This window comes from Megalopta genalis, unplaced genomic scaffold (genome assembly GCF_051020955.1).
Source record: "Megalopta genalis isolate 19385.01 unplaced genomic scaffold, iyMegGena1_principal scaffold0085, whole genome shotgun sequence".
Taxonomy (NCBI): Eukaryota; Metazoa; Arthropoda; class Insecta; order Hymenoptera; family Halictidae; genus Megalopta; species Megalopta genalis.
The window spans coordinates 549,218-562,467 of NW_027476154.1; the positions used below are offsets into that span (position 1 = coordinate 549,218).

General features: G+C 34.0%; 1 protein-coding gene across 1 annotated transcript; it reads left to right on the forward strand.

The window, feature by feature from the left end:
• The first annotated feature begins 3,838 nt into the window (after positions 1-3,838).
• Positions 3,839-7,662, forward strand: LOC143262074 (uncharacterized). The gene is made up of 3 exons (XM_076528034.1): positions 3,839-3,926; positions 4,858-5,264; positions 7,652-7,662. The coding sequence occupies exons 1-3, from the start codon at positions 3,919-3,921 to the stop codon at positions 7,660-7,662; spliced, it is 426 nt and encodes a 141-aa protein (XP_076384149.1). The 5' UTR covers positions 3,839-3,918.
• Positions 7,663-13,250: the final 5,588 nt, after the last annotated feature.

A 13,250-nucleotide genomic window follows, 5' to 3' on the forward strand; every position in this document is an offset into this window, starting at 1 on the left:
TAAGGGTCCATCGAGATAACGGTAGGTTACGACGCGGGTCGCGTCTGTATTTCCGGCATCGATGCGAACCTATTCGCTTAACGACGAGATTTCCCACGATGCGCAGCACGCACGCGTGCACAAATCGAGAGGACCGTTCGATACAGTCTTTTGTCCCACTGTCGCTGTTAAAATAACGTGATTCCGCGAAACACACCGGGAGAGGAGCGTAATAGAAACACTGATACCGAACCGGCCGCGGCCGGCCGATCGTCACCGATTTTACGATTTCCCGCTAGCTCCCATGGACCCCCGTGGACCCCCATGAAACCAATATGGCCGCCGGGAAATAATGGGACAGTAGGGCAGCTCTCTCGCGATACCCTGCGCGCATTTTATGCGAAATCAACTTTAAATTCATCGCGCCCCGCCAGCCGAGAATCATTCTCCCCGACGTGAAACAATTCGCTCGATTCCATTCGAAACGAGATTAGTTTTTTGGTTGATGCGCGCACCGGGACGAACATGAATTCTTCTAGAAATTTGGCGGTACGTCATGCGGCCAGAATATGCCGTGAAATATGATCGCCACGTATCTTTCTTTTAGAAAATTTTAACGTTTTCGTAGAATTTTTAGTCCGTTCTTCGATTTCCCAGGTTTTATTCGTCGATTGTTGTTTATGTATTTAATGTTGTTTTTATGTTGTATGGTTTTTAGTACGGTTTTTTGATGCAGCAATGGCTCGACGAGCATCACGGGTGATCAATTTTATAATTGTATGAAGTGATTGTTTAAACAATTTTTTATCTGGAGCGAGCGTATTTTTACGTTTGCAAGAAAATATTAATATTTCTTGTCCACGACAACATTGAGCTTAATACTAATTTTTAAGCAATTTTTAAGAATTTTTTGGAAAAAAACACGAGACTCTGACCTTTTTTTATAGAAAAATTTTTCGAGTTGGAGTAACTTACTAAAAATTGTTCCGGGTATTCAATTTTATAATCATTAATATCTGATGTTTGTTTAAACTGTTTAATTCTAGGAAAATACGTAGCAAAATATATTTAATGATAATAACAACCTTGGGGAAAACACTAATTTTTTAAAGATTTTAGAAACAACATGAGAAGTTGACGATTTTTTAAATTAGCAACTAAAGCATTCGAATAATTTTCTTTAATTAAATGATTTAATTTTCAATAATAATAATAATTATATAACTATAAACAATTTTCGTTAATTTAATTCAATAATTTTGTTAAATACAATTTAATTTTGTCCAATAAGTGTTAATAAATTATTTAAAAAATGGCATTTTAGAAATCGTTTTCGGTAAAATTATTATATTATTATATTTCATTTTATTATAAATTCCATTTTATTATTATAATTAACTTAACGTCCGACTTTGTTTCACGGGCCTGTCAAAGGGGAAATTTAGAAAATTTTTAAGATTTTGTGAAATATGTTCGAAGTCGCTAGAAGCTACAACGTAGTCACATTTAAACAAAATCCGAAACAGTACTCCGAACGGTGTCCGTTTTCGCGTGAGTAGACCCGAATTTATGGTTGCGTCTGATCGTTACATCGAAAATATCTGCGGATGCCAAGGATTAACCGTAGCAGGTAATAAATCAGAAAAGCGTTTTGTCTCGTAGGAAGCAGAAAGAAATGAGGGACTCGACGAAAACTCGCCACCGACTCTACTTTTGGCAAACGACTGCGGGCGATATATAATACTGTAAAATACTAAAATGTATAAGGGATAATAACGTTTTCACGAAAATACTGCTTCCCACGGATAGATCGATATTGTCTACAATTCATCATCGGGAGGACAAGCGCAATACAAATTGAATCATTCGGAAATCTTAATCGTTTCTCAATGGTTAATTTTGAAAATAGTGTTTTTTTTATTTTGAAAAATTTAATTTATTATTTATATAACATTAATAATTATAATTATACATTTATTATTTAGATAATGATAAGTTATGTACATGTTAAAAATTTCACTGAAATCGGTTGACCTTCGTACGAGCTGTAAATAATTAATGATCGCAAAAATCGCAGTTTTGTTCCGACCTTTTACACTTTTGATCAATAAGTATGAGAAATTTGCAATTTTTACAATCTTTTAACGCTTGTAACTTACCATTGCGTTAAACGATTTCAATGAAATTTTCAGCATGCGTATAACTTACCGAGATCTACAAGACGCATTTTTTACATTTTCGTTAGATTTCATAATATAAACATCCTTTTTTATTATTAAATAATTAACTTTCATATTTCAAAAGAAGTATTCGAAATTTATAGATTTTGTCATTATTAATAAATATAATTAACTAATGATATATATTGAAATTATTAATAAATATTTTATTAAACATTCATTAATTAAATATCTCGAAGTTCGAAAAATCGGCAAAATTAGTCCAAAAGTGATCAAAAATAGCTTCCTCAGATAAGAAAGTTAAACAACGAGAGTTTTTTACTTCGTTTTGTCATTCCAAGTATGTAATAGCAAAATTGTAACATTATCTATTATACAGGTCCCTCTATGATCTAAAAAAAAATTCAAATCGTCTACTCTAATTTTAAAAAAGTTAAAATAGCACCTTGAAAAGTGTTCGAATATCAGTGGGAGTCACTGTATACATATAGCTGATGGCCGGCCTCGGCGACCAAGGGTTGTATTCGCGAGGCATTTTCATGCCCGGCATCTTTTTCGCCGGCATTGTTCGTCCTTGACGAATACGAGGTTCTCTGTTCTTCAGCAAGGGCGAAATGAACAGTCCTCTGAAGCATTGGCGGATTAATGCGTACTGGTGCCCGAGGCGCGATACAAAATTGAGATCCCCAATACGCTATGACACGCTATGACAAATAGAGCGATTATTAAAAAAAGGTTTATTTGAAAATAAAAACTTTATTTATGGCATTGAGAAATTAATTTCAATAACAGCTTTTCGGGACTTTTGCTAGTGCACAGTCGAATGCATGTGTAGATTTCAGCTAGCGACTTGCGTTCATTTGTCGCATATGCATTGCATTTATATCATTTTACCACATGAAATAATATCACGTCGTTCGTTTCAACAGACAGCTGTTATATTATGTACAAAAAAAACAAAATACTACTAATTTATCAATATGTAATTTAATCAAAATAATACATGTTTGCTGGCTTTAAATGGACTTACATCATTTTCATAATTAGTCAATTGTAATAATCATTTAATTTCAGTTATGAAATTTTAAATATCATTTGAAATATATTTTCTATTAATCCATATAATTTTGTTTATTAATAATAACAATAAATAAAATAGCAGTCTCGTTTCTTATTTTGAACGTCAAACATATTTATACATTGTTAAACTTAAAATAAGATATTGTTTTATTTATTTACCGTAAATAACCAGACCCTGTTTAGTCCCGGTAGGTTCTGCTTTCCCTTGCAAATCATAATTTTCATCAAGGCTCGGTGCGAGCCTGTTTACAATGGTTCCTTCATTGACTCATTTGCACTGGCTCGGCCTAATCCGCCGCTTCTCTTTTTTTTTTTAATTTAACCGAACGAGCCAATCCTTGCAAAATCCGTATGACACGACCGGTCATCGCAGGTACATGTGCTTACCTGATAGCCGGCAGCGGTGGCTAATGGTTTTCCACGGGAGACGTTTTCATACCTGGCGCATCTTTTCCGGTAGTATCCTTTTGTCATTGTTCGTCCTTGCTGATTAGGACGTTCTGTCCTTTAGCAAGGACAGTATAAATAGCCTGCCGATGTCAACGGAAACACTCATTCTGTGATCAGTGCAGCAACAATCTGCAATCTGCAAACAGCAGTGATCAGTGCGAAGACTTCGGCGAATTTTCTCAGTTAATTTTCCCAGTGAAGCATAGTGACAATTTCTTAGTGAACTAAAATGGCATGGTACGTACATTTTTGCTATATTTTTCCGCGAACATTCTTCAGTCACTTGTTTTGACTAATGTTTTCCGTGTGTCGGGTATAAGAAAGAACAATTTATTTTTACGAATTTAAATATTTATAAATAAAATATATTTTTCATCGAGACACGAATCAACCTCTAGTTTGGCCGGATACGGAGAATTCTCCCTAATTGATGCTCGGATAGTGCACGAAGATGGACAAGTCGGGAAGAGGAGATACGATTATTCAAATTTTTGTAAATTGAAATCTTGAAAATTATAACATTTAAATACTAGATAATTTAAAAAATGTACATTTAGAAATCGAAGAACTTAAAAATCGTGAATTTGTAAATCAAAGAATTTAGAGATTGAAATCTTAAAAATTAGATCATATAGAAATCAGCTAACTTCGAAATTGTAAATTTATAAATCAGAGAATTTAAAAACCGTCAATTTGAAAATCGGACGATTCAGACATTGGAATCTTAAAAATCAGAAAGTACAGAAACCAGATAATTTCGAAATTATGAATTTAGAAGTATGCGCATTGAAACATCGTGCCATTCGAAACGGTTGGATCGAGAAATTGCAAGTTTCTCGGAACGGAAAAATGTGTTTAATCCTGGCGTATAAATATTTCCAATTTATTCGCTTATAAAAACGAGTCGTCTACAAAGTTGTCGATTCACCGATAACTATAAAAACGAGCCGCGAGGCTCGAGTAATCGTGTCTCCTCTTCCCAGATTGTCCATTTCTGTGCGTAATCCGAGCGTCAGTTAGGGAGACATTACTGTATCTCCAAACGTTTCTGCAAACTTGATTCGATTAAAGCTTCCGTCGTTTAATATACCGTTTAATATTACTATACCACACGCCATCAGAAGCTGCAAGATACGTGCATACTAATTAATAGTTTCTTTTCGTTCAGTTCCAGAACTACAACTGAATCCTGCATTCAGTGGGGCTCCATAAATGGTGGAGAAATCGAGTTCGAGTCTCTGACGGAGAATACTTTGGAGGGAGCATTAGAAGTAATAAGGAAAAGCTTTTTCCCCAACGAGAGCATCTGCAAAGGCATAAATCTGTTATCGGATCCTTGTAGCGTCAAAGCGCTCGAGGAGGTGTGTTTGGCAGTTACTAGAGACGGTGTCAGCCTTGTCGCAATCGAAGTCAAGACTCAGAAAGTTGTTGGTGTCGTTCTCAATAAAATTAAGAAAATAAAAAGAGATGAAATTGACCCGCGGTGGTTGTGGGGGCAACCACCGTACGATCGACTTCCCCCGATCATCAGGCATCCTCCTGAAATGACTTGGCTTGAGAGCTTCAGAGAAGATTGTGAACATCACACGGCCAATGCCTACCTAGATTTGATGATTGCTATAAACGACCAGATAAATTTATTCGAATATTATGATGTTGATTGTATTATGGAGTGTATGTTCCTGGCTACGCTGCCGGAGATGCAGCAGCAAAATATTGGCGAGAGCTTAGTGTGCTTGTCCGTGGATGTTGCCAATGCGCTGGGTAGTGGAGAAGATGTGAAAGTACCATTAGCCGATACTGGAGGTGATAGTATAATCCGTCATTACCTGGGCGTACCGAAGTTAGTGACTGCCGTCATGACTTGCAATTACGCGCAGATCATCGCGAGGAGGTGCCGCTTTAAGGTCTTTAAAAGGATCAATTACAGGAACTTTGGCTGGGATAACGTACCGTTCCGCGAGAGAATCGGGGATGAGCATCGTGACTTCACTGTAGTAGTCAAGAAAATAAAGAACTTGTACGATTCTTAAAGAAGATATCGCGATATCAAGAAAATTATATTTTATTTAGTATTTACGTGTGTTTAGCACGATTACGATAATATAATTTTGACCGAAGTTGTCAATTATTATCCTCGAAATTATCTTTGGAATTATTAATTTTGAACTTATCATCTTCGAAATTGTTATCTTCGACATTGTGATCATCTTCGAAATTATTATCTTCGAAATTATTATCTTCGAAGTGAGCCTAGAAATAATTATCTTTGAAATTGTTATCCTAGAAATTATTATCTTTGAAATTGTTATTCTATAAAGTGTTATCTCCGAAATTGTTATCTTTGGAAATATAGATCTCGAAATTATTATCCTTGAAATTATTATCCTTGAAATTATTATCCTTGAAATTATTATCCTTCAAATTATTATCTTTAGAATTATCATCGAAATGATTAAAATAACACCAATTGACCAAAATATATTCGCTATGCATTGCTATTGGAATCTCGTCGATTTAGCAATCGACTTATCAATGAAAAGTGTAGAAATAAAACAATGAAATTTATACTTTTCTGCCTGGTTACTCGTCGTTTAAGCCACTTCATGAAGGAACGGAGATCAGGCACTCGCGCATTTGCATCAACATTTGCATTGTTGCGGCGCAACGCCGACGTAAAATAAATAAAGCAAATCGCCGAGAATTCCGGAATTCATAAAGTTCGCACGGAATCGCAGTTATTCTTTTCTGATTATTATTCATGGTCGTGATGAATAAGTCGCGTCCGTTCCTTCGGAACCAACATCTTTTTCTGTGAAATATCAGCGGAACGATGCCGCCGTAGAAACAAATTGGAAATATTTATACGCCGGGATTAAACACATTCTTCCTTTCCGAGAAACTTGCAGTTTCTCGATCCAGCCGTTTTGAAAGGTACGATGTTTCAATGCGCATACTTCTAAATTCACAATTTCGAAATTATCTGGTTTCTGTAGTTTCCGATTTTTAAGATTTCAATTTCTGAATTGTCCGATTTATAAATTCACGATTTTTAAGTCTTCTGATATCTAAATTAACAACTTTGAAATCATTTGGTTTCTAAATTTCCTGATTTTTAAGATTTCAATTTATAAATTCTTCGATTTTTATGTTATTTGATTTTTAAGATTGCAATTTATAAATTCTTTGATTTTTAAATTCACGATTTTTATGTCATTTGATTTTTAAATTTAGAATTTTGAAGTCATCTGATTCCTAAATGTTTTAATTTTTGAGATTCCGATTTCTAAATTCTTCGATTTTCGAATTTGTAATTTTTAATTTTTCAGATTATGGTACCTAAATGTTTCGATTTTTGAAATGCGATATCTTGATTGTTATTTCGGAACAGTTTGTATTCCAATCGGCGATCTATGGATTATTGTAGAGTGGTTTAAACGACGCCGTTATTAACACTGTCCGGAGGTTTGTCGTTTTCACGTTCGAACTAGCCAGCTGTTAATCGAACCTTGGTAATGTCCCGCGTACACGCGGAATTAGAAACGTATAATTCCAATCCAATTCGCCTGCCACGTTGAATTTCATTTACACCGGCGCGACGGCGGTTTTGGTGCGTCCGATTTGATTAGCAGTAACAATTCGGTTGACTGCAGTTTGTTTAGACGATTTAGATTCAATGGATTCAATCCGCGAAGCCGCTCCAAAGGGAAACCGAACGGTTCGCACGATTAGCACTTTTCTTTTCGTTATTAGCTATTGTGATTATCTTGTGTTATTATCCACAGCTTGGTTGTGTTAAATACAAATTGTCTACGTCGATCGCGACATACAAATACAAACTCTATAATATGACCGAATTTGGCTTCCGATGATTCCACCATTTTGCATTTGAATAATGATGTTTCGTCATAAATTTATAAAATTCTATTGCCATTAATAACAATTGATCTTACTTTTCGTAGATTATTATTAAAAGAACAAGATTTGGAACGACTTTATCGCCTAATAAATGCTCTATGACGAAAACTAACCCAAAATCGACAATTACTTTTTAGCAACGTACGCTTTCAAAATATGCAAATATCATAATTATACAAAGTTCTCGCTATTAATAATTGTGGCTTGTTAACAATTGTTGTTGTGATAAAATTGTTCGTAATTCATTGTAAATATATTGTCAACAATTGTTGCTGTAATAAAATTGTTCATAATTCATTGTAAATATAATGTTAATAATTTGTATCATTTGTCGTAGACAAATGTATACAAATTCTTGAGCAATTAATAAATTCTCAGTCTGCTTCATTGATAACAAATTTTGCAGTATGTTTTCAATTTCTTTAAAAATAAATATTGACGCAACGATAAAGAAATGTTCAGAATTTTATGAATATAATACGATGATAAATAAAAAGGGAAGTTTGTAAATACGGATATGTAGTTACAATAGAGGAATAATCAAAGTGGTGCACACATCCGATTGACTGCTGCGTTCTCACTGTAATTTCCGATCCGCGTCGCGATCTAGTGGATTAACAGAAGCTTGCGGTCTCGTGTTAAAACGGATATTAACAGACTGCAACTAAAATAATCAATTAAACCCCTTTAACAGAATTGCATGCAGACGTGAATCCTATTAGCGGCTTTGCTCAGCCTCTAATACATTCGTTATGTAACAGAGTTGCAATCATTGTAGAGAGGATAGCGAATTACATGTTTTTGAAAATCCATTGCTTGAATTTTGAATAATTTCCGTACACAGAAAATGGTATCAAATGGTATAAAATAGCATAAAATTGCCTAAAATTGCATAAAATGGAATAAAGTAGCATAAAATGGTGTAAAATGGCAGAAAATGGCAAGGAAAGCTAGTAGATCACTGTTTTTGGTCCCAATGGAAAGAGGAGACTTCATTCTATCAGATCATAGTCATTTCAATCGCTATGAAAAGTTTAAATTATGAGAGAAATGTGAATTTGAAAATAACCAAAAAATTACCATCTCTACTTAGAATGGGGGGTCTTAAAGATACAAAGGCACTAATACTGAATAATCCAAACGGCGCGGAAGCTAAGATTTCACCCTTTGAAATGTATCTAAGGACACCATTTTATAGTTAGTTTTGTTAACAAAGTTACGATATTTTGAATTTCAGGATTTCATTCGGAAGAGAATCCAAGGTGCTATACGATGGCAAACAAAAATCATAGATCAATATTTTCGGGCTCATTCGAAAAGGGAGACTTCGTTCGTTAAAATAATTGTGAACTAAACAATTTTTTGAACCACTCAGACGTATGCGAATATGAGAAATCGACAAGACGGAAACATTTGTATTTACAGTGCAGGGTATTAACGAAATAAAATTTATTAAACAGAAGAATTAAGATGCTACGAAACTGGAAACTTGGACTTTTAAAATGAGTCGAAGAACACCACCCTAAAAAATGTTCGCCTAGAATTCCACGACCACAGAAATCACACTAACCTTGGACACTTTTTTTCAAAACTGCCATGAATTGGCAACAAAATATCGCAGATCAATGTTCTTGGACTCGTTGGAAAGGGAATACTTCGTTCCACAGAATCACGGTGATTTCGTACGCCGGAGAAACGTTTCGAACATATTAGAAGCACGCGAATTTGAAAAACGACCAACAATGTTCCATTTTCGCTTATCGCTCGAGTTCCATCGAACCATTTTTCGTTTCGTGCGATTTATGGTGTAGTGCCGGCAGTGCACAGAGCCAAAAATATTCGCGCCGAATCGGAAATGTGATTATCATGTTCGCGCGACCCCCAGCCGCCGAAATTCAATTGGTCCAGAAAGTTTCGGTTGATCCAGCAAATCAGAACTTGGTGAAATATCGTTGGCGCACTTGTAACAATGACACGGAGTCACTAGAGCTTCAGATGATAGCGATTAGGGCAAATTTCGCAGGAGTTAGACGATTACGCTAGTTCTGGCTTGTCGTCGACGGATAATAAAACGGATAATAAGAGCACGCGTCGCGACGGATAATTTACGATTTTTCGATGATTTTTAGCGCTGGTTGACAAGAATCGCCGGTACGAATGTCGGACAATTTTATTTCATAATTTTAATTGCTCCTGGACAAAATATTCTCCTTTTTATTTTCTGCACTGTGAAACTGCCACTTTAACAACGACATCCTGATGTTATTCTATTTTCTTGTATATTCATCAAATTTATCAGATATTGAAATAATGTGTATAATAAAACGTGAACTCTTTATCCCCTTTTCCTATTTTCTTTTAGAGCGGAACAGCCCTTTTTTAATTGCGATATGTAGATGTTACCTTATTTTTTTATATGTTTAAAAAAAATGATATTAAATTATATGTTATTAAGGAATTTTCAATAAAAGCAAAATGTCGAAGAATTTTCAGAGTTGTTCAATACTGTTGATAATCAAATTTCATCAATTTATTTTGTCAATTGATTATACAAAAACTTGAAATATACAAGCGAATATTTACGCTAATTTTACGCACAAAATTCTCGACATATGTAAATAACAATCTCAATCGCCTCTCACTTCTCATTCATCATCCGATCATTGAATACATTGATCACGCATCATTCGTTTCCGCATTTATACTAATTATACAATTTTAATAAAAATAATCCCGAAAATATTAAATAAATAATTAAAAATTATTTCAATTATTTTTTTCATTCTTAACACACTCAATACATAGCTTTCTTATTATTAAATAAATGAATTTCCTTATATATCAGGTATGGAATTGTTATGTGTACAGTAAATTCTCCCTAATTGATGCTCAGCTTAGAAACAAAAATGGATAATTTGGGAAGAGAAGATACGATTAATCGAGCCTTGGAACTGGTTTTTATAGTTGCTGACAATCGGTATCTATAAAAAGGAGCTGCAAGGCTCGAATAACCGTATCTCCTATTTCCAAATTGCCCATTTTTCTTTAGAAGCCGAAAGAAAATTGGGAAGAATTTAATATACAATGTACTATGAATGTATATGGAAACGTGGAAATATCTAAAAAATATAGGTGATACGAACAATGTTTTAAAACGAATATTATAAGATATCGATGATCAGATTCGATGCTTTGTACATGCTATTCAACAAAACTATTTGTTTATACTATTCGTTATTTCTCGATATAATCATCGATTTTTCAAGTTCCATCGTATAGATATTAATCAGTGAGGTATGTAAACACTTTTACAATACAATTCGAAAAGTCGTCGACTAGAACAACCGTGCCTGGGTTAAAGATTCGTTCTCGATGATCGCAAAGGATCGCATCTTAATGTCGATATTTACATCGATTTTTAAGTGAAAAAGAAAGAACTTTTATCATTAAATATATATATAATAATATAATGCGTGCCATAAACTCGAGGACCGGTCGTAAAAGTATCAAAGTCGAGATCCTGGGTCTGGCCCCTTGAAAGTCCTTATAATTTTACAACCGGTCCTAAGAACCGACCGTTCATGTCACGTATTTGGGTATGCTAGAATTTCTGATTTTAATTTCTGCTTGCCCCCTCCCCCATCGGACAATGTTCTGCCCATCATCAGCACGGCATTCTAGTCTATTGATTACGGGTGAATAATGGTGGGGGAGATTAACCAAGAAATTCTTATTTGTATTCTCTTCGATCGTGAATGGCCGTAACGGTACCTTAAGGGGTGAACGTTTCCTCTGCCCAATCCGCTGGAAGGTCCGCGGACTGTACGCATTCTTGTAAATGAACAAGAAAACAATGTACGCAACAATCTACGTTTTCTTGGCTAATGACCGTGCCCGGCCGCTCGGTCTCCCGTGCAATTTACCGTACGGTGCAGTAAATCCACCCTAATTGACGCTCAGATTGTGCACGAATTCTGTTTACACAGCTATACATATATCGATTTACCAGTGAAATTCATGATGTTCGAAATAAAAATCGAGCCGTCGAAAAACTTTCGGTGTTGTTAATTATAATTGTTCAATATTGTTGATAATCATATTTTATCGATTTATAATAGTAAATACTATAAATTATAACAATAGTAAATTCTAGCCGGACTACATAGCTTATGTGTTAATTTTATAGTAATTAATACGAATGTTAATTTCAGCAATGCTAATGCGAAAATTGACAGCAATTTCAATTTCGATGATATTAAATAATATGTTATTAAGGAATTTTCAATAAAAACAAAATGTCGAAGAAATTTCAGAATTGTTGTATACTGTTGATAATCAAATTTCATAAATTTATATTGTCAATTGATTATACAAAAGATTAAAATATACACGCGAATATTTACGCTAATTTCACGCTGAAAATTCTATATATGTAAATAACAATTTCAATCGCCTCTCACTTCTCATTCATCATCCGATCATCGAATACATTGATTTTCACTGCTCACGCATCATTCGATTCCGCAGTTATACCAATTATACAATTTTAATAAAAATAACCCCGAAAATATTAAATAAATAATTAAAAATTATTTCAATTATTTTTTTCATTCTTGATACATTAAATACATATCTTTCTTATTATTAAATAAATGAATTTCCTTATATATCAAGTATGGAATTGTTATGTGTACAGTAAATTCTCCCTAATTGATGCTCAGCCTTAGAAACAAAAATGGACAATTTGGGAAGAGGAGATACAATTATTCGAGCTTTGCGGTTCGTTTTTATAGTTAACGATTGCCACCAACTATAAAAACGAGCCGCGAGGCAACGAAAGCATTCTTTTTGAAAGAAAATTGCTGCTATATTTTTAGACATAATCATTTCAAATTTATATTTATTTATATGTAAAATAAAATTTGTATTCTAAAGATTTCTATGGAATTTCCAATGAAATAATCATCAATTATTAATTAATAGATAATGAAACAAAAATTGAGACAATCTTCAACGAAAAATTTTAATTCTGACCAACGATGCCCTAAAATATTGGTAGCGAAATATATTTCTTGAAATGAGGGACTCGACGAAAACTCGCCTGCGACTCGACTTTTGGTGAACAGATGCGGACGATATATAATACTGTAAAATACTAAAATGTATAAGGGAGAGTAACGTTTTCACGAAAATACTGCTTCGCACGGATAGATCGATATTGTCTACAATTCATCATCGGGAGGACAAGCGCAATACAAATTGAATCATTCGGAAATCTTAATCGTTTCTCATTGGTTTATTTTGAAAATGGTGTTTTTTTTATTTTAAAAAATTTAATTTATTATTTGTATAATATTAATAATTATAATTATACATTTATTATTTAGATAACGATAAGTTATGTACATTCTAAAAATTTCACTGAAATCGGTTGACCTTCGTACGAGCTGTAAATAATTAATGATCGCAAAAATCGCACTTTTTATCAAGAAGTGTGAGAAATTTGCAATTTTTACAATCTTTTAACGTTTGTAACTTACCATTGCGTTAAACGATTTCAATGAAATTTTCAGCATGCGTATAACTTACCGAGATCAACAAGACGCATTTTTTACATTTTCGTTAGATTTCATAATATAAACA